This window comes from Ictidomys tridecemlineatus, chromosome 8, assembly GCF_052094955.1.
Source record: "Ictidomys tridecemlineatus isolate mIctTri1 chromosome 8, mIctTri1.hap1, whole genome shotgun sequence".
NCBI lineage: Eukaryota > Metazoa > Chordata > Mammalia > Rodentia > Sciuridae > Ictidomys > Ictidomys tridecemlineatus.
Window position 1 is genome coordinate 140072198 of NC_135484.1, and position 25696 is coordinate 140097893.

At 50.7% G+C, this 25696-nt stretch overlaps 1 protein-coding gene across 12 annotated transcripts in view; it reads left to right on the forward strand.

Moving 5' to 3' along the window:
- Rreb1 (ras responsive element binding protein 1) overlaps window positions 1–24988 on the forward strand; it is a 180368-nt gene extending 155380 nt beyond the window's left edge. For 10 of the 12 annotated variants that reach the window (XM_078020506.1, XM_005327489.5, XM_078020507.1 and 7 more), the window contains 5 exons: window positions 4080–4269; window positions 5103–8037; window positions 14888–15049; window positions 20061–20879; window positions 21588–24988. In XM_078020506.1, coding sequence (XP_077876632.1) covers window positions 4080–4269; window positions 5103–8037; window positions 14888–15049; window positions 20061–20879; window positions 21588–22042 — 4561 coding nt within the window. In that variant the 3' untranslated portion in view covers window positions 22043–24988. Of the gene's footprint in view, window positions 1–3734; window positions 3885–4079; window positions 4270–5102; window positions 8038–14887; window positions 15050–20060; window positions 20880–21587 lie in introns of those variants that run through there. The other 2 variants (XM_040282163.2, XM_078020510.1) reach the window with 2 other exon arrangements.
- The last annotated feature ends 708 nt before the right edge of the window (window positions 24989–25696 follow it).

Below are 25696 nucleotides of genomic sequence, written 5' to 3' on the forward strand. Positions count from 1 at the left end.
TAGGGGAAATACGGGGTTCCTTGGTACCTCAGTCCTATTTTCATCAACTAATCTATGTAGAACCTTGTTTTGTGTGCGTGTTTCTGTTTGAAGTACATTCTTTAATATATATTACTGATTCCTACATTGAACTCACAGCCAACACAACAATAACTCATGCTTTTCTAATACATGCAATACACACGTTTTTCTCCATAAAGCACATCATAACCTCTCGTTCTCAAGAACACAGAACAGCACTTCAGGACCACACGAGGGGGCCACTGTAACACTGAAATCACTAATAAAAAGCACAAAAATGTGAAGAACATGGCATGAAATAGCACAAAGGACATTTATTTATAGCATGAGAGTTGAACAAGAAGGCAAAGTAGTGTCCTTCAACCTCAGCTAGGAATGTGTATATTGGGTAACTCAAGATTTTCACTGCTTTGTACATATCTGCAAATGACCACAAAATCATTACAAGTATCAATTTTGGATTTGCAAATAAATTTTAGTAACGTAGACATTCACAAGTACAGAACACAAAAATAATCAGAATCACTGTTTTGTTCTGATTTATTTAAAGTTGTGTTTCAGACATATATGTGTGTGTATATATATTTTAGGTTAAATATTTAAGATGTATATAAATTCTTTTATGAGCTCTCTCTACCTGGCTTTGAATAAAAAGCCCTTCTCCGCAAGGAGTGAACCCTGCTGGCTTCACAGGTAAAGGTGAGCTGGGTAGAAACGCTAGGCTTTCTGCTGTGATGTTTACTAATGCTGTTTATCTCATTTTGCTTAGGTTGAAATGAGCTTGTTTAGGTGTTGCAGCATCTCAGCAACCAGGACAGTGACTAACACTAGTAAAACCTAATTTAAAACACTGCCAATCATGTACAATTAAGTAGAACAAATAAATAATAAAAATAAAACACTGCAAATATTCTGCACAAAATATCTATAGTAAATACTATATTCTGCATGCAGGAAGAGCAAGTTATATTGTAGACTCAGGTGGGAACACCTGCCTGATCTGCTGGGTGGCAGGACCCCCACTACACTTGCTTACAGCTTGCTTCTCTCCTCATTTTCTCACCTTTCAGGGAAGGCAAACCTAACTTTCATCCCCTCCGTCTCCCCTGAACTATCTCCAGTTCACAAAGTACCAGACCAGATTGTGTCATAGGCTCAAGTGCCCAGCTTTCCCTGAGTATAAATCCCAAGTCTGGGTAGTTTTCCTGAGCCTTGGGTTTGGCACTTCCCTTGAGACCCTGACTCCCACCCCTGTGTGTGCACAGACATACAAACACACTTCTTTCCAAAGCTCCGGTTGGTCAGTAGGTGTACAGGAAGAAACATGGTCTTGCTGGGGAAATGGGCTCCTTCACATTGTGAGTGCCACAGAGGGACTCAGTATAGGGACTTTCCTTCTCTAGTTTTATCAATGGAGCCCCCACACTCAAACACACCTGTTGCAGATGGTGGTCTAAGTGTTGTCAAAACTGAAGAAAATTTAAAAAGTCAGCCAATTTGCTGTTTGCAGTAGGTAGTTCTGTCTCTTGAATGTATAAGGGATTTCTCAGATGTATACAAAAGTAGAGAAAATAATATAATGAACCCCCACGTATCCCTCATCCAATTTCAGGAATTAACAACTCACAGTCAATTTTGTGTCATCTCTTCCCCAACCCAGATAATTTCTAAACAGTAATTTCTTAATAATATCAAATGTCTGGTTAGAGGTCAGTTTTCCCCATTCAGATATTTCTTTGATCCTTAGTCTAGTGCAGAGCTCCCAGCTGACGAGTGCCAAGGTGATGGATCGGTGATCATGTGCAGTTGAACTTGAACCTGGAAGATCTGAAGTCAGGACTTCGATTTCCAGTGTGGTAGAATAGGACAAAGGCTCTCAGCAGCCTCCAAGGTTACTGTTCCCTCTGTGTCCGTAGCTGAGAACATGGAATGTGTTCCAGCCAGAAGATCCTGGCCCTGAGCAGTGTGCCCATGCAGTTTCCCTACTTAACTCTGTTTTCTAACCTGTGATTTAGATTTCTGGGCACTTGGGTGAGGAATGGTTCCTATGGATCATAGCCTATCCCCTAGGACTTGCCTAACCTGCGAGGTGCCAGCCACACCATCTGGGCCCATGGTGTGACAGCTTCAGTCCCTAAAGCCGTTTTGGGTTATCTGAATCCACTTCTTCCCTGGGGCCCTGACTGCAGCTGCGCAGCTCAGAGACTCACCTCAAAGGGATCATTGTGCTTTGAATGGCTCCTAGGAACCCAGTATTCTAAATGTAGTTAAACAATGACAGGAATCTTGCTAGGGAGGTATCCACAAGTTAGCAGAGGAGAGAAGAGAGGTGGATATACAACAGGACCCCGTTCCGCCACCAAGTGATAAAGCAAGCAGAGCTGCACATACTTGGCACTTCTTCCTTTCAACGCTTCATCAAAGAGAGCTCAGCTGCTTCGTGGGTGATTTCATTATCTCTTTATTTCCAGAGAAGAATTTCATAGCAAGAAAACTTTCCATTAAAGTGTATGCAGTGTAAACAGGAGCCAGTTGCCTTACCTCTATGTAGCACAGTGGTAGTAAGACCTACTTTAGAAGGTTTGCAAAGGTGTCTGTACGTGTAATGATGCTTGGCATGCAGAACTTTTTGCCTTCAAGGAAATATGCCATAGCTGTATGGCCCCATGCAGTTGAGCCTTGGAAAGGAGGCTAAGGTGAATGACGAAACTTTATTAAATTTCTATTTAAATAGTCACATGTGTCTCAGTGGCTGTATTTAGTATTGATCTAGGAGATGTAGATAATATGATTATTGTATCATTTTTAATATGGTTCTCAGTGAAGACCCAGAAAACAACACTGTGAAAAGTAGAGACAGTCTTAGAAAATGGCGTTTGCTTTGCTTCTGAGTAGCCAGAACATTGTAGGATGTCAAAGATTGTCTCTAAAATTAAGAATCATGATTTATTTTTCCTTTGTTTTATTTTTAAGGGCCACAGTTTAATAAAAAAATGTTTTTAAAGTTGTAGATGGACACAATACCTTTGTTTATTTATTTGTTTGTTTATGGTGGTGGGGATTGAACCCAGGGCCTTGTGCGTGCAAGGCAAGCATTCAACCAATTGAGCTATATCCCTAGCCCTGTTTTGTTGTTGTTGTTGTTTTGTTTTGTTTTTATGTGGTGCTGACAATTGAACCCAGAGCCTCACACATGCTAGGCAAGCGCTCTAAACGGCTGAGCTACAATCTCAGCCCTGGCCACAATGTTTAAGTAGGTTGTATTCGTGGGACTCTTTCAAGGAAGGGAGATAGCCTTGTGATAGGCAAGGGTGGGAGTAAGAACTTGGCCTTACATTTTGTCTTGCTTCTTGGCTCTGTGACTTGGGTCAGTTGATTAACATTTTTAAGCCTCTGTGTTTCCATCTGTAAGAAGAGGATGGTAAAACCCGTTGCCTTGCCGTGGTGTATGCACTGTCCTGGCAGGTCTTACACTTAGTGTGGGCTCAGTATGTGGGAACTAGGAGTTGTTTTTCAGATAATGAATGCAATAGTAGAATTTAATAAGCAATTATTATTCCTTGCTACCAATTCGGTTAGGGAATTGAATTATATTATCCTTATCAGGAATCTTGCTGGGGAAATTGTCCCCAAGGATGCTGCTACAGTTGCTCTAGACTGCATAAATGTATCTTTTTGCCTTTTAAATATTTACAATAATTAGAACCCATTGAGCAGAGGGAGGAACACCACCTCTGAAGTGATCCTTGGCGTTGTATGACTCAGGTCTGCAGCAGTGGCCTTAGGGTCCCGGCTGTCTTCTGAAGATGAGATGTTTGGTCAAAGAGACATCTTGCACTGCCTGCAAAGATTTGGTGTCCAGGGTTAGTAGAATATAATTTTTAAAAATAAACAGAAGAGATTTTTTTGTTGTTAACCACAACCACACTGGCTTCTTGGTGTCTTATTTGTATTGTGTTCAGTTGAAATGAAGCAACAAAAGACATCATAGAGGCCAACAGACAAGTGGAAACTGACTGAGCTACCTCTTTGTATCTTTGTCCCTCTCTTCTCCCTAGATGTGACATTTGCTGTGTCACCTTTCGAACACACCGAGGACTGCTGCGGCACAACGCACTTGTCCACAAACAGCTTCCCAGGGACGCAATGGGAAGGCCTTTCATCCAGAACAATCCTTCGATTCCTGCTGGCTTCCATGACTTAGGATTCACTGACTTCTCCTGTAGAAAGTTCTCTCGCATTTCTCAGGTATACTGAGCAGCCTGTTGAACCAGCAGCTGCCTCCATGGTCTGCTTAGTTGGATTAAGCTCCCTTATCCTGAGGGTCCCTTTTTCAAAAACGTTGTCTGTTGGATTTTTATCTTTTCTAGAACACCTTTTCTCTGAAAACTCCACTTGACTCTTTCTGTATTCCATTTCGTCAGCCAATTCTTGGGGCTTTGGAATTTAAAGTTGTAAATTGTTCACCACCCTACCCAAGCCCTGTTGTAATTTGAATTTGTTTTAATTCTTGTTTCTGCCTCAAAGCTAAGTATTTCTAACACTGGGTCGGTTCTGTGAGAAATGAAGGAGGAGGGTGGAGGGTGCAGCTCAGTGGGAGAGTGCTTGCAGCAACAGTGAGGCTCTTCCTGTGCACAGGCCTCAATTCAGTGGATTGTTCCCTCTGTGTACACCCCTAATGCCCCCAGTTGTCACCCCTCCTGCCCCTCTCACGCAGTGTTCCCTCTGTCACAATCACAGAGGTAATCAGTTCTCTGGCTTCTGTCACATTGCTTTTGTGAGGCACCAATTTTTTTAAAAAGATAAAGAATTCTACCTGCAAGGTGGTGCTATTTCACTGTACTTCAGTATCTCCCTGGTGATGGTGTCTTTTGTCAGGCAAACACGATTCTTTAGATGCTTTGTAGTTTTCCTGACTCAGTTCCCGGTTAGCCATCAGGGGAAGATCAGCTCCTTATCTATTCATAGAGAAAGACTGCATACTGGGACAGTTACACAGCAGATACTCTCGCATCTCCCTTAGTGATGATTTTTGACTCTTTACCTTTGTTCCCTTGCTTTTGCTGGTGGATTCTACACAGGCCTGGTGTGAAACAAACCTACGAAGGTGCATCAGCGAGCAGCACCGTTTCGTCTGTGACACCTGTGACAAGGCGTTCCCCATGCTCTCGTCCCTCATTCTGCACAAGCAGACCCACATTGCCTCAGACCAGGGACGGGAAAAGCTGCAGGCCAAGACCCTGGCTGGTGATGTTCTGGACCAGAAGGCCTTCCTGACCTTGCTGGGCCTGCAGCACACCAAAGACATCAAGCCTGTGCCCACTGAGGAGCCCCTGCCCGATGACAACCAAGCAATACAGCTCCAGACACTCAAGTGTCAGCTACCTCAGGACCCTGGCTGCACCAACGTGCTGAGTCTGTCTCCTTTCGAAGCTGCTTCCCTAGGTGGTTCTCTCACAGTCCTTCCAGCTACCAAGGAGAGCATGAAGCACCTGACCTTACAGCCCTTCCAGAAGGGCTTTATCATCCAGCCAGATAGTAGTATTGTGGTCAAGCCCATCTCAGGAGAGTCAGCCATCGAGTTGGCAGACATTCAGCAAATTCTGAAGATGGCAGCCTCGGCTCCCCCACAAATCAGTCTTCCACCTCTCTCCAAGGCCCCTGCCACCCCTCTGCAAGCAATTTTCAAGCACATGCCCCCTCTGAAGCCAAAGCCCCTGGTCACACCCCGGACGGTGGTGGCCACCTCTACACCCCCTCCTCTCATCAACACCCAGCAGGCCTCCCCAGGATGCATCAGCCCCAGCCTCCCCCCACCACCCCTGAAGCTCCTCAAGGGCTCAGTGGAGGCTGCCTCCAACGCCCACCTGCTGCAGTCCAAGTCAGGGGCCCAGCCAAACACGGCCACCCAGCTCTTCCTGCAGCAACCCCGGGTAGAACTGCCAGGCCAGCCCGAGATGAAGACGCAGCTGGAGCAGGACAGCATCATTGAGGCCCTGCTGCCCCTGAGCATGGAGGCCAAGATCAAGCAAGAGATCACAGAGGGGGATCTGAAGGCCATCATGACAGGGCCCAGTGGCAAGAAGACCCCTGCCATGCGCAAGGTGCTATACCCCTGCCGCTTCTGCAACCAGGTGTTTGCCTTCTCGGGAGTCCTGCGTGCCCACGTGCGCTCCCACCTGGGCATTTCACCCTATCAGTGCAACATCTGCGACTACATCGCTGCCGACAAGGCCGCTCTCATCCGCCACCTGCGCACGCACAGCGGGGAGCGACCCTACATCTGCAAGATCTGCCACTACCCCTTCACGGTCAAAGCCAACTGCGAGCGGCACCTGCGCAAGAAGCACCTCAAGGCCACCCGCAAGGACATCGAAAAGAACATCGAGTATGTGAGCAGCAGTGCGGCCGAGCTGGTGGACGCCTTCTGTGCCCCCGACACGGTGTGCCGGCTGTGCGGAGAGGACCTGAAGCACTACCGCGCGCTGCGCATCCACATGCGCACGCACTGCGGCCGAGGCCTGGGCGGCTGCCACAAAGGCCGCAAGCCCTTCGAGTGCAAGGAGTGCAGCGCCGCCTTCGCGGCCAAGCGCAACTGCATCCACCACATCCTCAAGCAGCACCTGCACGTGCCGGAGCACGACATCGAGAGCTACGTGCTGGCCGTGGATGGCGGCCTGGGCCCTGCGGAGGTGCCCGCCGAGGCCTCGGGAAGGGAAGAGGAAAGCGGCTGTGTGGCCTTCAGTGACTGCAAGCCCATTGCCGCCTTCCTGGAGCCCCAAAACGGCTTTCTTCACGGCGGCGCCGCCCAGCCCCCGCTTCCCCACGTGGCGGTCAAGCTGGAGCCCGCCAGCACCTTCGCCGTAGACTTCAATGAGCCCCTGGACTTTTCTCAGAAGGGCCTGGCCTTGGTCCAGGTGAAGCAGGAAAACGTGTCCTCCTTTCTGAGCCCTTCTTCCTTGGTCCCCTATGACTGCTCCATGGAGCCCATTGACCTGTCCATCCCCAAGAACTTCAGGAAAGGAGACAAGGACGTGGCTGCTCCCAGTGAAGCCAAGAAGCTGGAGCAGGAGGTGGGGAGCAGTGAGCAGCTGTCTCCCTGCCCACCCTGCCCTACTCTGCCAGTGACCCTGGGGCCTAGCGGAATCCTGGAAAACCCCACAGCCACAGTGGTGGCTGCCACCCCAGCTGCAGCCCGGGAACCCCATGCTCAGCCCCTCCAGGGCTCTGTTCAGCTGGCGGTCCCCATCTACTCCTCTGCTCTCGTCAGCAACCCTCCCCTCTTGGGAAGCTCCGCCCTCTTAAGCAACTCGGCCCTCCTGAGCAGTTCAGCCTTGCTGCGGCCATTGCGGCCCAAACCCCCCCTGCTCTTGCCAAAGCCCCCAGTGACAGAAGAGCTGCCCCCACTGGCCTCCATTGCCCAGATCATCTCATCCGTGTCTTCGGCCCCCACTCTGCTGAAAACCAAGGTGGCCGACCCAGGCCCTTCAAGCACCAGCAGTAACGCTGTAGCTGCAGACAACTTAGGAGGCACCGTACCCAAAGCTGCTGCCACCCCCGCTGACACCACAGGCCCAAAAGAATCCAGCGACCCACCCCCTACAGTGAGCAGCCCAGAGGCAGCCTCACCCACTGAGCAGGGGCCAGCTGGCTCATCCAAGAAGAGGGGCCGGAAAAGGGGGCTGAGGAGCCGGCCCCATGCCAACAGTGGTGGGGTGGACCTGGACTCGAGTGGGGAGTTTGCCAGCATTGAAAAGATGCTGGCCACCACGGACACCAACAAGTTCAGTCCATTTCTGCAGTCTGCAGAGGACGACACTCAGGATGAGGTGGCTGGAGCCCCCTCTGACCACCATGGGCCCAGTGACGAAGAGCAGGGTAGCCCTCCGGAAGAAAAGCTGCTGAGGGCAAAGCGGAACTCCTATGCCAACTGCCTGCAGAAGATCAACTGTCCCCACTGTCCTCGGGTCTTCCCTTGGGCCAGCTCCCTCCAGAGGCACATGCTCACACACACTGGTAAGAGGGCCCACTGGACGCACCAGGTAGTGAGGCCTACCTCCTGGCAGGGAGGCCAAGTGGGGGATCAAGGGATGGAGGTCAAAAGTGGAGGACCCTTTTCTCATGCTCCATTCATTCCTTGATTCTCCTGTTAGAAGCCACAGGCTTGCTGGGGGTCCCGTGAGTTTCCCTGATATTCTTAGTAACCATAGTGACCTGTGCCCATGATCTGAGCCCCTCTGAGGGCTGCTGGTGAGAAGTGTCCAGTGCAGCGTGGTCTTGTGCCCATTGGTCCCCTCACTTCCCTCCTCCCAGCCCTTCCCAAGAAGGTTTTGAGATAATTTGCTGGGTTAAGCCGGGGAGGTGGCTCCAGAGAAGTGGGACTTTGTATTAAGGTATTGGGGCATAATGAGCTCGGTATTGTGACATCAGAAATTTCAGCCTGGCATCCTCGGTGCAGCTTTTTAAATTTTGAACAATCTGAGTTCTTTTGGCCACATATCTCTGTAAAGGGAAGTACTGCAAAAGGTGACCTGGCCATTTCCTCTCAGTTCACCAAGCTGGCTACACCTTCCCCTATCTATTTTGAAAATCAGTGGTGGACGGTGATAGAATTTTTTGTTTCATTGATACTAAAATTGTCAACTGTCACAGGGAAACATCCCAAATATGATTAATATTCTAAATAACACCAAAGTTAGCAAAGTATTCAAATGATCACACAACTCTCAATTATAATTTTCCAGAAATTCTCGCAGGACTTACGTCATTGAACTAATAGTAAATTGAATGAAGTCCTTAACCTTTGGGGGTTCAAAACCCTAATATTAATAGGATCAAAGATCAACTGATATTATATGTATGGTACAGGATTGCTGGATGAATTAAAAGCCAGCAGTTAAATTTGAATTTCAGAACAACAACAAACGATGTTGAGGATGTTTCCCTGTAGTATTTGGGATAGATGAAAAATTATTTGTTGGTCTGAAGTTCACATTTTAACTGGGAGTCCTGTGTTTAGGAGGTTTCTAACAGTCTGGTGAGGGTAACTTCGTGGGAACTGGTGTTAGCCATGCTCTCTGGCCAGGGGGGAATACCACGAAGGGCTGGTGTCCCACACGTGAGGTGGAGCAGCAGGAAAGAGTTCATAAAGCAGCCCTGCAAACCAGGAAAGTACGCAGAGGCTAGTGGGGGGGGGGGAAGCCGAGGAGGCGTGACTGAAAGGATTGGGGTCTCTTGGAGGTGCCAATCTCCAGAGATTGCCACAGAGCTGCAGCATCTCTTCCTGGGATGCTAGGGCCTCGAATCCAGGAAGTCCAGTGTTGTCCAGGGAGGGCTCTGTAGAACTGGAATTTCTAGATTCATAAAGTACACGCTGCCTTTTCAGTCCTCATTTTCTTTCCACTGAAATAGTTTAAGCCAAACAAACTGAGTAACAGTTCTCAGGAGGAAGCGTTTCAAAGAAGTGCCCCCACGCAGAAGTGTCTTCTGCTGCCCTTTTTTGGGTGACACCTCTTTGTTGCCTGCAGAATCTTTGGAGAAGTGAGTATTTCTGTTACAGTTTTTCAAAGAGCAGATGGTCTGGAGCTGGTGGTCGGTTTGGTTCTGGCCCCTCCTCCCCTCTCTCCTCTGCCCCTGCCATCAACAGACTCCCATCATTTTCTGATGAAAGTCCCATGCTCCATAGACGCTGTGCGCATTTTCCTCTAAATGTGTTGAGGCCCTTTATCCCCAGACATTTCTATTTCCAGTAAACTGGCGATTTCCCTGAGAAGCTGGAGCAGCCAGAATTTCCTTTCAAGAGTTGTGCTGGAGTAGATGCCTGATACCCAGCCCCACTTCAGAATCCAGCACTGTGATTGCCTGGCTTTTGAATGCCACAATGCCATCATTGGCTTAAAATTCGGTAGCATGTGAGCCAGGTGGAGTGGTGCATACTCATAATCCCAGTAACCTGGGAGGCTGAGGCAAGAGGATCACAAGTTTGAGCCAGCCTTGGGAACTTAATAGGATCCTGCCTTATAATAAAAAGGCCAGGCACAGTGGCGTTCGCCTCCACTCGGGAGGAGGCAGGAGGATGGGGAGTTCAAAGCCAGCCTCTGCAAAAGCCAGACCCTGTCTCTAAAAAAATACAAAATAAAGCTGGGGATGTGGCTCACTGATCAACTGCCCCTGAGTTCAATCCCCAGTACCAAAAATAAATAAATTAAAATAAAAAGGACTGGAGACCTAGCTTAGTGGAATGTACTTGGTTCAGTTCCCAGTACAAAAATAAAATTTGGAAGCATCTGAGCCTGAGCAAGGAAGATGTAAGACATATTCGAGACCAGGTAGGATGGATGTAGATAAAAACATTCTGCTACTTCTCCGTTGAGAGTTGCCGATAACCTTAATTAGAGGTGTCTCTTTGGGGCCAGTCTCTGACATCCAGTCAGAGAAGCCTCTGAGAGCTAGTGTTCATGACATGAGGAAGTCGAGGCTTAGGGAAGCTAAGTCACTCGCCAGCAGTCCTGTGGGTGGTAAAGTGTGGCCAGAGCGCCACACCAGAGCCACTGTTCCCTGCAGCCACCCATGATCGCCATGGCCTGCCGCTGCCCTCGTGGAGGCCCTCCTGTGCCGGCCTGTCTCACATGCCTGCATGAAGAAGACTGGGAGGTGGTGTGAGACAGGGAGAGCACAGCTGGGCATCGGAATGCTGTGGATTAAAATCTCAGTGACTGCAGAATTGTGTTGTACCCCATGTAAATATTGGTGCCCGCTGGCTTCTGCTTCTTCCTTTCCTTTCCTGGGCACCACTACTTACCGTCCAGGGGTTTAGTCGGCATCACCTGACTAAATCACGCCATGTTGAGCACTCTGCTATGTCTGGTGCTGTGTGAGAACATTTCCCACTCATCGAGCTTTAGACCTGGAAAAAGACGGGGGAATCGTCTTCCCGCAGACCCGAAATTCCCCTGGTGGGCAGCTCTGCTGTCCGTCAGAGTCACGTAGCTCCCTGGCTTCTTAGGTTCCCTCCAAAACCTGAAAACATGGCTTGAGGCATATCCTTAAGACTCAGCAGCAACCCTGTAAACAAAGGAGGTGTGACAGGGAAGGCGTTTTGTAGTTCTGCTCTTAAGTGTAGTATTAAAGCTGAGAGTTTTTATTCCGAGAATGGTGTTCTGATAGGGGATCCACCTGCCCGCACTGTCCGCGCTGCGGCTTCGCCTCTCCCCGTTCAGGCTCCAGGAACTGCATCTGAGGAGGAAGCTGGCATCTTCCATGTCCCTGCCTTGTTCTCCACACACCTGCCCTCTTCCTCCTGTCCCTCTCTGGCTTTCTCCCAGCCCGGAGCTTCCTGCTGATGGGGACAGTTCCTGGTTCCTTAACCTTTCTCTCCCTGAGCTCCTCACCGCCTCAGAGAACAACACTGCCCCTGGTGAGCCTCTCATCCTGTGCCTTTAAGCAGCTGGTGGAGGACTGTGCCAGGAAACACAGCCAGTCCCTCTTGTCTCTGCCCTCGTTTCTTCCTCCTTCCCTTTGCTCTGGTTCCTCATCGCCCAGGGACAGGCTTGGGACCGGGTGATGTCCAAGTTCCCTCCAGCTCTCGACACTGAGATTGTCTGACTTGCTCGCCTTGTCACTGGTGCTTCAAGCTCCTTTTCCTGGCCACCTCAGGGCTCTTCCCACCCGAGACCCTCCTCCCCACTATCGGGCAGCCAGCATCAAGAGTTCAGATGAATAAGATGTCACTCCAGTGCGCAAGGCACCCTGAGCACCAGATGTCCTTACCTCTAATCCAGTCCTGGGGGTGGAACCGAGGCGTGCTCTACCACCAAGAGCCACATCCCCGGCCCTTTTTATTTTTATTTTATTTTACACCTCTGCCAAATGTAGAGGGAAAAATACCAAAAGGAAGGCACCTTCGCCTCGAGGGTAGAGGAGTTGTGGCAGGAACCAGGGGCCTCGAGCTGTGTTGTCTTGTTACAAAAGGAAAGGCAGCTTCGAGGTTTGCCATCAGGTCCCAACCTCCCCTCCGAACCCTGGTTTCCTTTGGGAAGTGAACAGAAATATTCCCAGATCTGTGGTCTTGGTCCTGATGGCCAAGGTCCTGATCTCCTTGGCCAACTCGCTCTCCCTGGTCATGCTTGCCCAGTGCCTTCCGGAGAAGACCATTCCACGCAACATGTCTCTTCCTTTCTGAGCTGGTCTGTGCAGAGGATGACTGGCCTGGGGTTGGGGTTGGGGGCGAGGGATGACCCTTGGGTACCAGGGGGATTCACTGTGGTTACAGATGTTCTTACAAACTCCCCTTCTAAAGTAGCAACGTGGGGCAGTTACACATTAATCAAATCATGTGAAACTTTCCAATGTAGGTGACCAGCCAAAAGTGTTTTAAAAACCTGTCTTAAAATACTAAAAGGGCTCAATATTTCTGCTATCCATAGAGACCACTGCTATTTAAAATAGAAGGACATTTGCAATGAAATGAAATGTGAGGTGTTTCTGTTTGTTTTGGTTTGGTTTTTTTTGCTTGTGTTTTGTTTTCTGGTCCTGAGGATTGAACCTAGGAGTGCTCTACCAACAAGCTACATTCTCAGACCTTTTTATTTGTATTTTAAGAAAGGGTCTCATGAAATTGAGAGGCTGGCCTTGTGATCCTCCTACTTCAGCCTCCTAAGCTGGGGTTACAGGTGTGCACTACTGTACTTGACTCCATACTGCCTTTTGACATAAAATGTTAAAGGAGCAGTATTTTATTCCTACTTGAAATCCTTAAATATTATATTCAATTCTTAATGAATAGCAAGAAATTATTTGGAAGATACACCAGTACTTTACAACTAGTTGCACAAAAGCATGATTTTAAAAAAAAAATTAATGTGGGTTTTTTTAATATACGTTTAGCAAAAAATACTTGCAAAAAGAAGGGCTCTTCTGAGCAATTGATGGGTTCTCCACTATTTTGGGTGGCTCCCCAGAAGTATACGTACCGTATCCTGGATTTCTGATTCAGCCCTTCCTGGGTTTCCCATAGGGACTTGCACGTCTTAGGCAGGGCTCCACCACGGAGCTACACCCCCATCCTGTCTGTGTTCATAACCAGCTCCAAAGGAGATTTGGAAGCATCATCTTAAAGTCTTTGAGCTCAGAAAGGAATAAATGTATTGGATTACTCCTGGCACACAAGTTTGGCCACACTGCTGCTTCAGTCTTGCTGGCCACATGTCTTCATGCCCTGGGAACCGCGTCACCTGGAGTTGTGCAGCCTGGCAGTGCCAGTGGTGCTGCCCCTTCCTTGTCCTGGGAAACCTGCGGCCCTTCCGCTCACCCCAGGTGCCAGGCCTTACTGAGCACTCCAGCAAGCCCCTGACCCTGAGCACTGCCCCAGCCCAGGCTCAGTGGACATTACAACACTAATCTAAACCGAAGGCCAAAGGTCTGTGATTTGTGTCTCCAGGGAGCTGTGCTAGCGGCTCTTCCTGCAGGCCTGGACACTTGTGTTTGGCCCTGGCCGTCCCAAGGTTCAGTACCTGACATCTTTTCCACTGTGAGGTTGGACACTAGGATCTACAGTGTGTGACTGGGGGAGAAAGAAGAAATTAGCGACGTAGCAAAGGATGAACCTGCATTTGTTCTCTCCTGAAGCCTGCCTCGTCCACCTCATCCTTCCCCTTTCTCCTCCTTCATCATTCCCCTCCTCCTCCTCCTGTCCCACCCCTTCTTTCTCACTCTCCCCCCACACCCGTTTCTCTCCCTATTGGACTTCTCATTCCTCTCCATCCTTCCCTCCTCTTTCTCTGTCCTTCCTCCCCTCTTCCTGTTCCCCTTTCTCCTCTCTTCCCCCCCTTTCTCACCCCTACTCCACCAGCCCTTGCCCTCCCATTCATCCACACAAACATGGGACGGTATCAGAGGAGCTTCACTTGCATTTTGCAACGTGGTGTGTACAGTACAAAAGGAATCCAAATAACAGGACAGGATAGGCCGACCAAAGCAGAGCCTCCCTGGGGAGGGAAGGAGGGCCTCTCCTCTCAGCCATTTGCCCGCTTGTAGAGCTGGGACTTGGGAGGGGGGGTCCTCTGCTGCGCATCTGTGGGGTGAGCAGACTTGCTTGTGTGTGTTGGTCACTCACGTATTTCCAAGCCAGAGTTCAGACCAGGGGGAGCAAAGAATCTTTAATGGGACAAGAAGACCTCCAGGCTCTGCCTGTGAGGACCACAGTGACCTTGGGCAGAAGTCACTGCAGTACGTTCCAACAAGTCGCACAGGTGGGGTCCTAGGAAGATGCACTGCTCCTGCCCCCCATGGGAAGCCACAGCCACCTGTGGCTAGAATGGGGACCTGCTGTGTGAAGGGGGCACTCCCTGACTTCTCCCATGGGTCCCTGCGGTGACCCAGGGATTCGGGAACCCTCCTGGAGGCCTGAGCCTGTCTCCTTGTCCTCTTGGGGTCCCCAGCATCTGTATTATTCTCCAAACTAGAAATCACTTGTGTTTTCTTTGTGGTTTAATACAGGTGTTGTCTTACCAGGGTCTGAAATCCCTTCATTCTTATTTTTTGTTGTCATTATTTAATAATTTTAATGCTAATGCCATCACTTTATTTAAACGTATATATCTTGGTTTCACTGTTGAATTTCTTTTAGTATTTTGAAAACAAAAGCTCATTCCAATTCACTCAGATGAGGGAAATTTATCATTATCATTCTAGTCATTGGTATTTCTCAGTGTTTTGTTTTGTTTTTAATGAATTGTTTATTAAAAGGAAGGGGTGGAGGGTGGGGGAGAGCAAATGCCAGTAATCCCAAGAGAATAAATCAAAAGCGATTTTTCTTTTTTATTGCATTAGAAAGCCAGATAAATATATATTTTTTTTCCTGCTTCAGGTCAGAAACCCTTCCCTTGTCAAAAATGCGATGCCTTCTTTTCTACCAAATCTAACTGTGAACGCCACCAGTTGCGCAAACACGGAGTTACCACCTGTTCCCTGAGAAGAAACGGGCTTATCCCCCCAAAAGAGAGTGATGTTGGATCCCATGATAGCACAGGTAGTGCCTCCAGGTGATGGAGAACCAGAGAGGAGGAGAGCAGAGGGCGCTGCTCCGGGCTCCGCCGACAGCCGCAGCCAGCTCAGGGCGTGCTGAGGACTGGGAGCGCGGCTCCTGGGTCACAGGGGCCTAGACTACGAGACGACGGAGCCAGGAGCCCAGGGAATTCGGGAACCAATGGCAGTGCCCCTAGGTGACTTGTGGAAGTGGCTAGGGAAGATGGACACCCTCCTAGCAGAAGGTGGCCTTTGTTCCTAGTGCTGGGCGGTGGGATCTGTGGGAGGTGGACAGTGTTTGTAGCTCTGGGTATGAACACCTCTAAAAGGAATGTGAAACCTTAAAGGTTTGGGGAGCCCCAGCCTCCGCAGCATCCCGGAGCAGGGAGGGGCTTACTGGGACATCCGTGTATTATTATAGGAACTGGGGGTGCTGAGCCCTTCTGGGGGGGGGGGCGAAGTGGGGTGTTTTTCTTTTCAGTAACTCTCTTCCAGTAGAAGGCTGTCCTTGTTTGAGAAGCACTCTGCATGTCCTTTCTTTAATCACGTCTCTGCCTGACCTGAACCCGGTGTGACTCTCTGTGCTGACGTGTGCTCCTCCCCCAGACCCTACAGAGCAATTAACAGCTGCCCACTCAGCTTCTGCCACCCTTCTCCCTCGGCTTCTGTATTTACCCACGTCCTCAGTCCAGTCCTCAGTTCAATGCCCTCCATCGTCCCAGGCTGCTGGGGTGCACCACCCCCAGAACAAACGACAATAGGCTACTGCAGGTCACCAAGACTTACAAAAGGAGCAGTGAGGGTGGTGTGAATACTGGATTCGGTTCTGCAGACCTTCAGTGCTTGCCGTCTCCAGATCTCCCTCTGCTTGAAGCCAAGCCAAGGTGGTTCCCCCAGCTCTGTTTTTCTGGAGTTTAATTGTGCCCGTGGCTTCTCTTCACGCCTTGAGAGTGAGGGGGTCTGTGTGGCATAGGAGGCACCCCACACTATTAGTCCTTACCTCGGGGTCAGAGGGAATGGGGCACAGTGGAGTGAGTGGGCACCATTTCCAGGACGAGAACTGATCCCACTGGGGGGAACCGGCCCTGCCTTCCACATACCTCCCACCAAGCCCGAGAGAGATTCCAAGCGCCCTTGACCTGCCCAGCCCTTCCTCCGGTTCAGACCCCAACGGGTAGCCAAGTGCTGGTTTTGCTGACTCCATTCCCCAGACTCCATTTCCACACAGTTTACCGAGGTCCTGAGTAAAGAAAGCTATGATGCCCACAGCACCCTGCCCCTGGAAGAGCCCTGTGAGCTGAAGATGGTCTACTTGCTGCCCAAGTGGCAGGAGGCCCGCCAGGCTGCCCACAGAGCTCGCTTTCCTGCAGACCTTCCTGTTAATGTTTAACCCTCGGCTGCCAGGGCACCTGTTGGTCCAGAACGTTTTCTGGCAGCCTGGTTTACAAAGCAGCATGTGATCCTTTCCACACCAGTTCCGAAGGAGGGAAGACAGCTGGTGAAGGGGCGGGAGCTGGGTCCCCGTGTTTTACCAACAAGTTTTAGAGTCCTCACCGTGTGCCGCGGGCTGGCTTTGCACCCAGCGTCCCTCCCATACGGAAGGAAAAGCCTGGATGCTGCTGACCCCAGGGGCGGCCGTGGATCCCCAGATACAAAGCTGAATCAAGATGTACACTCCGAGCTTTGCTTCAGCACCAAACGTTGGCCTCTGGGCGCGTTTGGCTTTAAGTTTACAGTGACAAGTTTTGTTTTTTCAAGGCCCTGCCCCAGAAGTTGTATAGATTTTCTGTAAAGGGACAAAACTTCTGGGAAAAGAAAAGTCACCGAATGTTGTAATGTGAAACCAGCCGAGAGAAGTTATAGGTCTGGTTTAATTGTGGTCACATTTCATGGTGAGAAGAAACTGAGATTCAGGAGGGAAAGAAAGCAGGTCAGGGAGGCACACACTCCAGGGACTTCAAGGAGAGATTTACAAACAGGGGGGCATGATGCGGGTTTGGCGGGCTCCCTCCTGGGCAGTTAAAGTGAGACTTTTGAGAAACAGACTATTTTTTTTAAAGTCAGGAAACTACCCAGGAAGTTCTCGAGGTTTCTAAGTTTATATGCCTAGACTGCATTTTCTTAAAATCTCTAATATTTTCTAATGTCCATGTGACTTTTTCAGTCCCATAAGATTTTTCGTGAAAATGCACCTCAGATATTTTCCCCAAGCTAAAAATGCTGTAGTGCGGGGAGCAGCTCTCCCTTCAGAGGGCTGTATTGAATTTGAAACTGAAACTGCACTCTGCTGGGCAGAGGTGCCTGGCCCCCTTTGCCCTTGAAGGATGCCCTCCTTGGTTCTCCTTGGACGCTGTCTAGAAGAGCCATGGTACAGGCAGCCGGGCAGGACTATAAACATGAACATTTTTAAACTTTTCCCTTAGTTTGCCAACCCCAAAATCCCATGTGTCCCTGTGGACTGGGCCGCAGTGTTGATCCCAATCATCAGGCGAAGCGCAGACAGAACAGCTCTACCCATCAGATTAATTATTTAGATGATCGTGTCTGCCTCGTCAGGTAGCGTTTCATTTCCAGGAGCAGGAGATCCTTAACTGGAGCACCTAGGAAGGTGTGCGCTGTCTCGCAAGGGGAGCTGTGGGTTCCTTACCTATCAGGATTTCTTCAGCTTTTTCCCACTGCCCCCCCCCCCCCCCGCATAGAGAAGAGGGACGGATGGGTGGCAGAAAATCAGTGCTTGCTTTTAAAGTAGCATTGCTTATACAAAGCCATCAGCTCAGCCACCTGTATTTGGCAATGGGAGTGTTGAAAAGGGTCAAAATAGGACCTGGCCTTTCGAGGTGGATATTAGTGGTATGTGAACAGGTTAAGTCTGTTGTTCCCAAGAATCAAAAGTTGCTTGGAACTTGAGGGGCTAAAACACTCCCCCTAGCGGAAGTTTGGTGGAAGACAGCCACACCTCCTTTGTTCAAAGAGGAAGTGAGCAGAGTTCTCCTTCCATTATCCACCCTAAGGAAGGACCTGGGAGTGGAGTGGTGTGGTCTTAGTGTTTCAGAATTCATTTTGATTTTTTTCTGGGTCTATCTTCCTGAAATATGTTCTGTGCAGTTCATTCTTGCGCAGGATGTGGTATGTGCCCACAGGCCCAGCTGCTCAGGAGGCCGAGGTTGAGGATTCTTTGAGCCCACAATTAAAGATCAGCCTGGGCAACATAGCGAGGAGCAAGACCCTTTTTTTGTTGTTGTTGTTGTTTTATTTTGTTTTGTTGTAGATGGATACAACATCTTTATTTTATGTGATGCCAGGGACTGGACCCAGTGCCTCACACATGCCAGGCAAGCGCTCTACCACTGAGCCACAACCCCAGCCCCACAAGGCCCTTTGTCTAAAATTTTTTTTTTACTGAAAAAAGAAAATAAGAGAAATAGTGTAGGATATACTGGAGCAAAGTGGAAGTAACTAGAGATCAAACCTTTTTTAAACAGATTACCCACAAAGCCAACAAATAAGCGCGCTGCATTTTTGTTGTAGAGTTTATCCAAAGTCCATTCTGGAGATGCTCTCTATTCAAATATTTCCACAAAATGAGCATCTGAGTTTCCCTTGAAATGTGCCCTAACGTTGGTGTGCATCTCTCAGAAGTCCTAGTTCTGGTCAAAAAAACCATGAATCGTGTTTCCCTCTGACATGTCTTGATACCCTACAGCAGTCGAGTAAAACCAAGGCAGTCTTGTGGGTAGAATGTCACAGAGATGGTTGCAGGTGAGCCCCGAACTCCAGGGGTGTGAAGAGCAGGTATCATCTCTGAGGATATTGGGAGAGGCAATACCAGCTCCTTATCCCAGCCCCGGGAACACCTTGATGGCAGATAATGGGACGTGTGACATTGAAGAGGAGTGAAGGGCCTGGGGTAACATTGTGGGGTGGCTGGCCCCAGCAAGCAAGAATCAGGTTAGGTGTGTGAATCTTTGCTCAGTTCAAGCACTGTGGTCGGAGACGGGCGTGTTGAGGGCGTGAACCTCCCATGTGCTGGGAACGGCGGGTTCCGTCTGTCTGACTCCGAGGCACCTCTGAGTGCTTACAGTGATGAACTGGACAGGAATCTCCACCTGACCGGTAGGCCCTGCCAGCTTCTGCCTCACTGTCACAGCACATACTTACAGTCCTTAGGTCCTCATTCAGTTCTGACCTGCTGGGCGTCATTACAGTTGCCACAGTGCTCTGTCTTCAGAAGGTCATTAAAAGCCAGTGGACTTTCCCCGTCTAGTTTTGCTGTGGAGAGAGGACAAATGGGAACAAGCAAGAGGCAGGAAGTGTGAGATGCCTGCAACCCACAATTCCCTGTCCCCACTCGCACCCGCCCCTCAGGGCCTCCTGCCTGCTCTCCTGGCATGAAGGTGGTCCTCCCCTGTGGAATGTCGCTCCACCCTCCAGTGCTGCAGGTGTGCATGTCTCCTTTTGCCTCTGACCTCTACCTAGAGATGAGCTGGCAGGCGAGAGGGTGTGCACTATAAACACAGAATTCACGTTCAGGGTCGTTCTCTATGGGACTCATCAGAGACCACGTTTGAGAGGATTGGGAGGGTGGTCCTGTGTGTGATGCATGTTCATATAATTTCTTTGCACTGGAAAGATAACTTACAACTTGGCTTCCTCAACTTCCCTAGTGCCACCAGTCTCTGGAATGCACCTCTCCTATCTTGCAGCCCTTTGTCTACACTGCCTGAGTCACTCACCTTCCTGGGGCGGGGCAGTGGGGGCCAGGAGGTCCAGACACGCCAGCCCTGGGAACCTCCTGCAGGGATGTGGAGGCTGGTTCGCCCTCCTTAAGTCTCCAGGTTCATGTTGACCCTCATGAGGGATGTCGGGGGTGACGAGGATTGGGGGTGAGAAATCCTCACTGAGCTTGGGGCCCAGGTCACCAGGGTGGATCCAGCCACGTCCCAGTAGAGCCCTTCAAAGGCACGTGCTTTGTGCATCCCATCTGAACCCCTTCCCTGCTGTGCTTGCTCACACAGATAGCCAGTCAGACTCGGAAACACTGGCGGTGGCCGGTGAGGTGCTGGACCTCACCGCACGGGACAAGGAGCAGCTGCCATCAGAGGGAGCCGTGGAGCTCAGCCAGGCTGCAGCGGATCCTCCTGCGGAGGAGGCCAAGGCAGAGGCAGCCTCCCCTGGGAAGGGGGAAGAGGAAGGGGCAGAGGAGAAGCAGAAGTTGGAGGAAGAGTGTGGCGTGGAGGTGAGCGCTGGGGACGCCGACGGGCCGGAGGAAGACACGGCCAGCAACAAGAGCCTGGACCTCGACTTGGCCAGCAAGCTGATGGACTTCAAGCTACAGGGGGAGGCGGGCCCCGTGGGCAGCCAGGGCTCTGCCCAGCAGGACCAGAAGCACGCCTGTGACACCTGCGGGAAGAGCTTCAAGTTCCTGGGCACCCTGAGCCGCCACCGGAAGGCTCACGGCCACCAGGAGCCCAAGGATGAGGAGGAGACGCAGCCTTCGGAGGGAGAGGGTGCTGGCGGAGCAGCCGAGAGGCCGCCGTCTGCCCCTGCCTCTGAGCCTGAAGAGAAGCCCACTGAACCCCCTGAAGTGGAGCCGGCCCCAGGCACCAGGGAGGCCTCCGAGGAGAAGCAGAACGAGGAGACAGAGGGCCCCTCTGACGGGGAGGGCACAGCCGAGAAGAGGTCCTCGGAGAAAAGCGACGATGACAAGAAACCAAAGACGGACTCCCCCAGGAGCACGGCCAGCAAGGCGGACAAGAGGAAGAAGGTCTGCAGCGTGTGCAGCAAGCGCTTCTGGTCCCTGCAGGACCTCACCAGGCACATGAGGTCCCACACAGGTGAGGAGGGCCCGGGCCACCAAGGGGAGGTGAGGGGGACCCACCTCGGTCCCAGAGCAGTGACGGAGTCGGAGCCCCAGGCCACTGGGAGAGTGTAGGAGAGTGAGGTGACCTGGGCAGGGCCATCCGTCCTTCCCTCCCAGAGAAACCCTGCCAGGCCCTGTGGGCCTCCACCTTCCTCCCTTCCCAGCTGCGCCCGCGGGCCACCCGCACCCAGCCAGCCTCCGCACCGTCCGCTGGGCCCTGTGCTTGCGGCCAAGAGCCCCGGGCCCGGCTCTCAGCAGGGCGAGGTTCTGGGCTGCTGACAGGTGCTATCCTCAGCTGTCGGCCGCTGGGTCTCTGAGCCTTTGGGAAATTCCACCTTGGAACACAGAGATCTGTGCTTTGACTTAGGCGGAGCTGCTGTCCCCATGGGCCCCGGAGAGGACCACCCTGGCCTTCCACGAGATGCTTTTCTCTGGGCCAGGTCAGACTGCATACCCGAGGCTTCTGCTTCTAGGATCTTGGTTTCGGGATCAGCCGTAGAACTCCTGGGCTGAGAGGAAAGGGGAGGGGATGCGGCCCCTGGAACTCCTGTGTCCCCTGCGCCCAACAGGAGGGCTGTCCCTGAGTGGGGGAGTCCTGGCCCTGGGTGCGCTGTCCTGACTGCCGTTGGGGAGGCAGGGCAGTGGCCTTGGGCTAACAGACGGATTTCTTCTCCCTTCTCAGGGGAAAGGCCCTACAAGTGTCAGACCTGCGAGCGGACCTTCACCCTCAAGCACAGCCTGGTCCGGCACCAGCGGATCCACCAGAAAGCCCGGCACGGCAAGCACCACGGCAAGGACAGTGACAAGGATGAGCGGCCCGAGGAGGACAGCGAGGACGAGTCCACCCATAGCGGCAACAACCCAGTCTCAGAGAACGAGGCCGAGTCGGCTCCCAGCACCAGCAACCACGTGGCCGTCACCCGGAGCCGCAAAGAGAGCTTGGCCAGCGCCGGGAAGGACTGCGGCCACCGGGAGGAGAAGGGCCGGCCGGCCCCCAAGGAGCAGGCGGCGGGCGACCCCGACCCCGAGGGCCCAGAAACCCTGGTGCAAGACCTGCTGGAGCTGTGCGGCAAGAGGCCTGCCCACCCCGCGCTGGCCCCGGCCGAGGCCACCTCCCAGCTGCTGGGGATGGAGTGACATCCCGCCTCGCCCTCGCACAGACAAGCCAACGGAGCCCAGCATCTCAGAGCTGCATTTCAGGAGATTTTGTCATTGTCCTTCGGCTGTCGGGAGGAGCCAGCGGGAGGCAGGAGGAGCCGAGCGGGCCACCGGCCCTGTGCCATAGCCTTGCGGGCGCCCTGCAGGCCGCAGCACGTGCCGATTCCAGTGCCTTAACTACTTACGGAGCCTCCGTGTCCCATGGGGGTTGTGTTTGCCCAAAACAACTTTAACAAGACAGATATTTTAAAGCATTGTCTGGGGAGGACCTCTTCATTTAAGCATTAATGTTACCCTTTGTATCGATGTGTGTGAGCTTGTTTCTGTGAATCTGTGACAGTCCTGTTTGTTCTGTGAGCTGGAACAGGAGGAAAAAATACGCCCTGGGATACCCGTAGCCAATAACTGGAAGAAAATGATGTGAATTTCATAATTTCATGTAAATGACCAGAGGGAAGATGGATGTGATGTGATTTCTCAAAGACCTTCCTTTTTCTTTCTTTTTCCCTGTTTGCTCCGCGGTGGAGCCGATCTGGTCCTTGTTATTAGGAAATGTGGTCGATGAAGGTTTCCAAGGCGGCTCAAGCCAAAATCAGGAAAGAGCTCTAGCTTCAACCTCATATTTGTTTCTACTCTTTCCACCTTAGAAATAGTTACTATTCAAGTTCCAAGACATCCATTCTTAATCTACAGAGAAGAGTTACCTCCCCAACAACTTAACCTATGGAAAACGTACCTGGATGTTGTCTATTTGATTTTCCCCCTTCCCATTAGGTATATGTTATTATTATTATTAATATTAATATTATTATTATTATTAGTTCATCAGTTTGCTGGGCTCTGCAGTCAGCAGAAACAAATGGGCAATATTTGTCCTGGGAGACCTGCGTGGCCACCCTCAGGTCCCCACAGAACCTGCCCCTGCCGGTTCCTGGGCACGCTCCGGTGACAGCTCTCTACTGTACTCAGACAGGCCTTTCTTCCGCGGCTGCAGACTCCAGCAGAGGCCGGGCCCCCGGAACACAGCTGAGGAAAGCTCAGATCGGGGAGAGCAAGGCTGCACATGCGGCAGGGAACAGGCATCCAAGACGCCGGGCCTGGCCCGGGGGTGCCACAGGGGTGGTTTTTGAGGAAGCCAGGTGGTGACAGTCCTGTCACTTGTGAGCAAAGTATCCCAGTCTTCCTGCTAAGCCCAGTCCAAGCCTTGCCCCCGGCTGTGCTACTGTCATTGAAAAGTGAGGAAGTACTACTACTGGTAATAAAACTACATGCAAGGGTTAAGAGGAGAGATTTCTATTTGCCTTCCTGCGACGTGGGGTTGGTGCTTAAAGACTCATGTGGTGTCACTAGTTCCTTAAGAGGCCCAAACCGCTGGGTGCAAAAAGGTGGGATTCCTTTTATTCGTGAGCATTCTGTGCAGACAACAGACTTCCCTCACTGCAGCGAAAACGATAGGTCCTATAGCGCTGACCTTGTGTCCAGCATCCTGCCCTTGAGCCGAGCCATACTGCTGCCGGGGCTCCTGCTTGCTGCACCCTGTGGAGCCTCTGGCCTTTCCCTGGGGAAGTGCCCCTCCACTGGGCCTCTCCCCGCTGGCCCCTTGGGGCTCCACGGGCTCTTCCTTGGCTTAAGCCTTGCACAGAGACACATGCCCTTTTGTTTCCATTTCAGTTTCCAGTAGCTAAGACCCAACCACCCTGACATCAAAGGAAGGTGGATATTCTTGAAAAAATAAAAAGTGATATCTTTGCATGTGAAAGGAAAATCGTTGAGGTATATATGATTTTTAACTGTATTGGGATATATGAACCAGTTTAAAATGCGGTTTTATTTACTGTAGAGATGAATGCAGATCAGAACCAATGATCCCTTGGCCTTCTAAGTTGAAACCAGTTCATGCATCCCTTAGTTGTTCTTTTTTTATTATTATTATTACAACTGTTATTGTTATTTTTGTCGTTATTATTATTTGGGGTTCCTTGTGTTTTGTTTTTCTTTGCAACTCTCCACACTAAACTCGCAATATTGTGGGGAGAAGCCATGACTAAACTCTACGCTGCGGTGAGATGTAGCAGGGGTCAGCCCCCCGCCACGCAGGTCGCCGGGGCTGCAGCTCGCAATAATCACTATTGATCTAAAGCTTTATTTAGCCTTGATCCGTACCCTCGTAGTCGATAAGGTCTTGCCACATTTTATTAGTGAGTTTGACAAGTGTATTATTTGTTGTTCTGCCCCCTTTCCCCTATATTAAACTGTGAAATTTGTGATTTGTTTAAACGCTGGGTGAATCATAGCTTAGTCTGCATGTCCAGCTAATTTGTTCCTATACATTTTGTTTGATTCTCTTTCTCCTTCTCTCAGGGCTTTTGCATATATATATATATATATATATATATATATATATATATATATATATGGATCTTCTGAAAAGTTTTTTGAGGTGCAAGTTTTTTTTTTCTTTCTCTGTGATTAATGGACACAATGCTGAGATTCAATCACTACATGAAACACCTGGCTGCGTGAACAAAAGAAACAAAGACCCCAGGGCTGTCTTCCACGCGGCTCTGGGGAAGCTACGTGGCAGCCGGATGCCAGTTTCAGACAGATTCATCATACGTTCGTCTCTTTCCTCTCCTCTCTCTTCAAGAAGGAAGTTGATCCTAGTGATTTCAGCCCATGCATTAAACAGGAAACAATAATAAATGTGTAGATTTCATATTTTTCTAAAGGGAACTTTAAAAACTGCTGCTACATGTTATGTACAAAACTGGTTTATGCCACATGAACAGAGAATCACAAGTTTGGTTTTGGTACTTTTTGTTCCTCTTTGTACTCAGTTGTATAGAACTTCCAAATTCAGAATGAAAAGAAAGCTGTTCTGTATCAAACCATCTAAGCAATAAATGTTATATTTTAAAAACGGCAGTTTGCCCGTCCCGCTGTCCTGTGATTTGCTCTAATCCTGTCCCCAAACCTACCTCCTGCTCCACGCGGGTCACAGGTATCAGGTGCCTCCAGGAAGTCGCAGGCTGCTTCCGGCCCACATGGGCCATCTGTGGGAAGCCTTGTGCCACAGGAGCATCTTTTGGAAAAGCCACTTGGCCGAAGCTGTGGGCACTGCCTGGAGAGAGTGTGGACAGGTGGGAAGTCCGCGGTGACGGCGAGAGCTGGGGGGACCCTTGCATCCGCTTCCCACCGTCGGTTATCCACAGCTGAGCCACGGTCTGTGCTGTGCCTCGATAACTTTTCCTCTTCCCCCCAACCCAGTTGCACGGGATCGAGTCCACATCCGACGGAAGGAGAGCTCTGGGAGCTCAGAATACGGCAGTGCAAGCGGGTTTTAGCCAGGGAAGGAGACAGTGACTCCAGGGCTGGTCAAAGCCACGTGGTGGGGCATGTGTCACTGCAAAGTGGCAACAGGTGAAGTCCTGGACCTGCTGCCTCGGGAGTGCTTCTTTAAAAGCAACCCCGGGGAGCTGTCGGGAGCTGCCTGTAGATGGGCCGCACACTCTGACCATCCTGTTGCAGTTTTTTGTTTCTGTTTCATTTCTATTTTGGGGGTGGGGGTTGAACCCAGGGATGCTCTACCACCAAGCTACATTCTCAGCCTTGAATTTGGAGGTAGGATCTCAT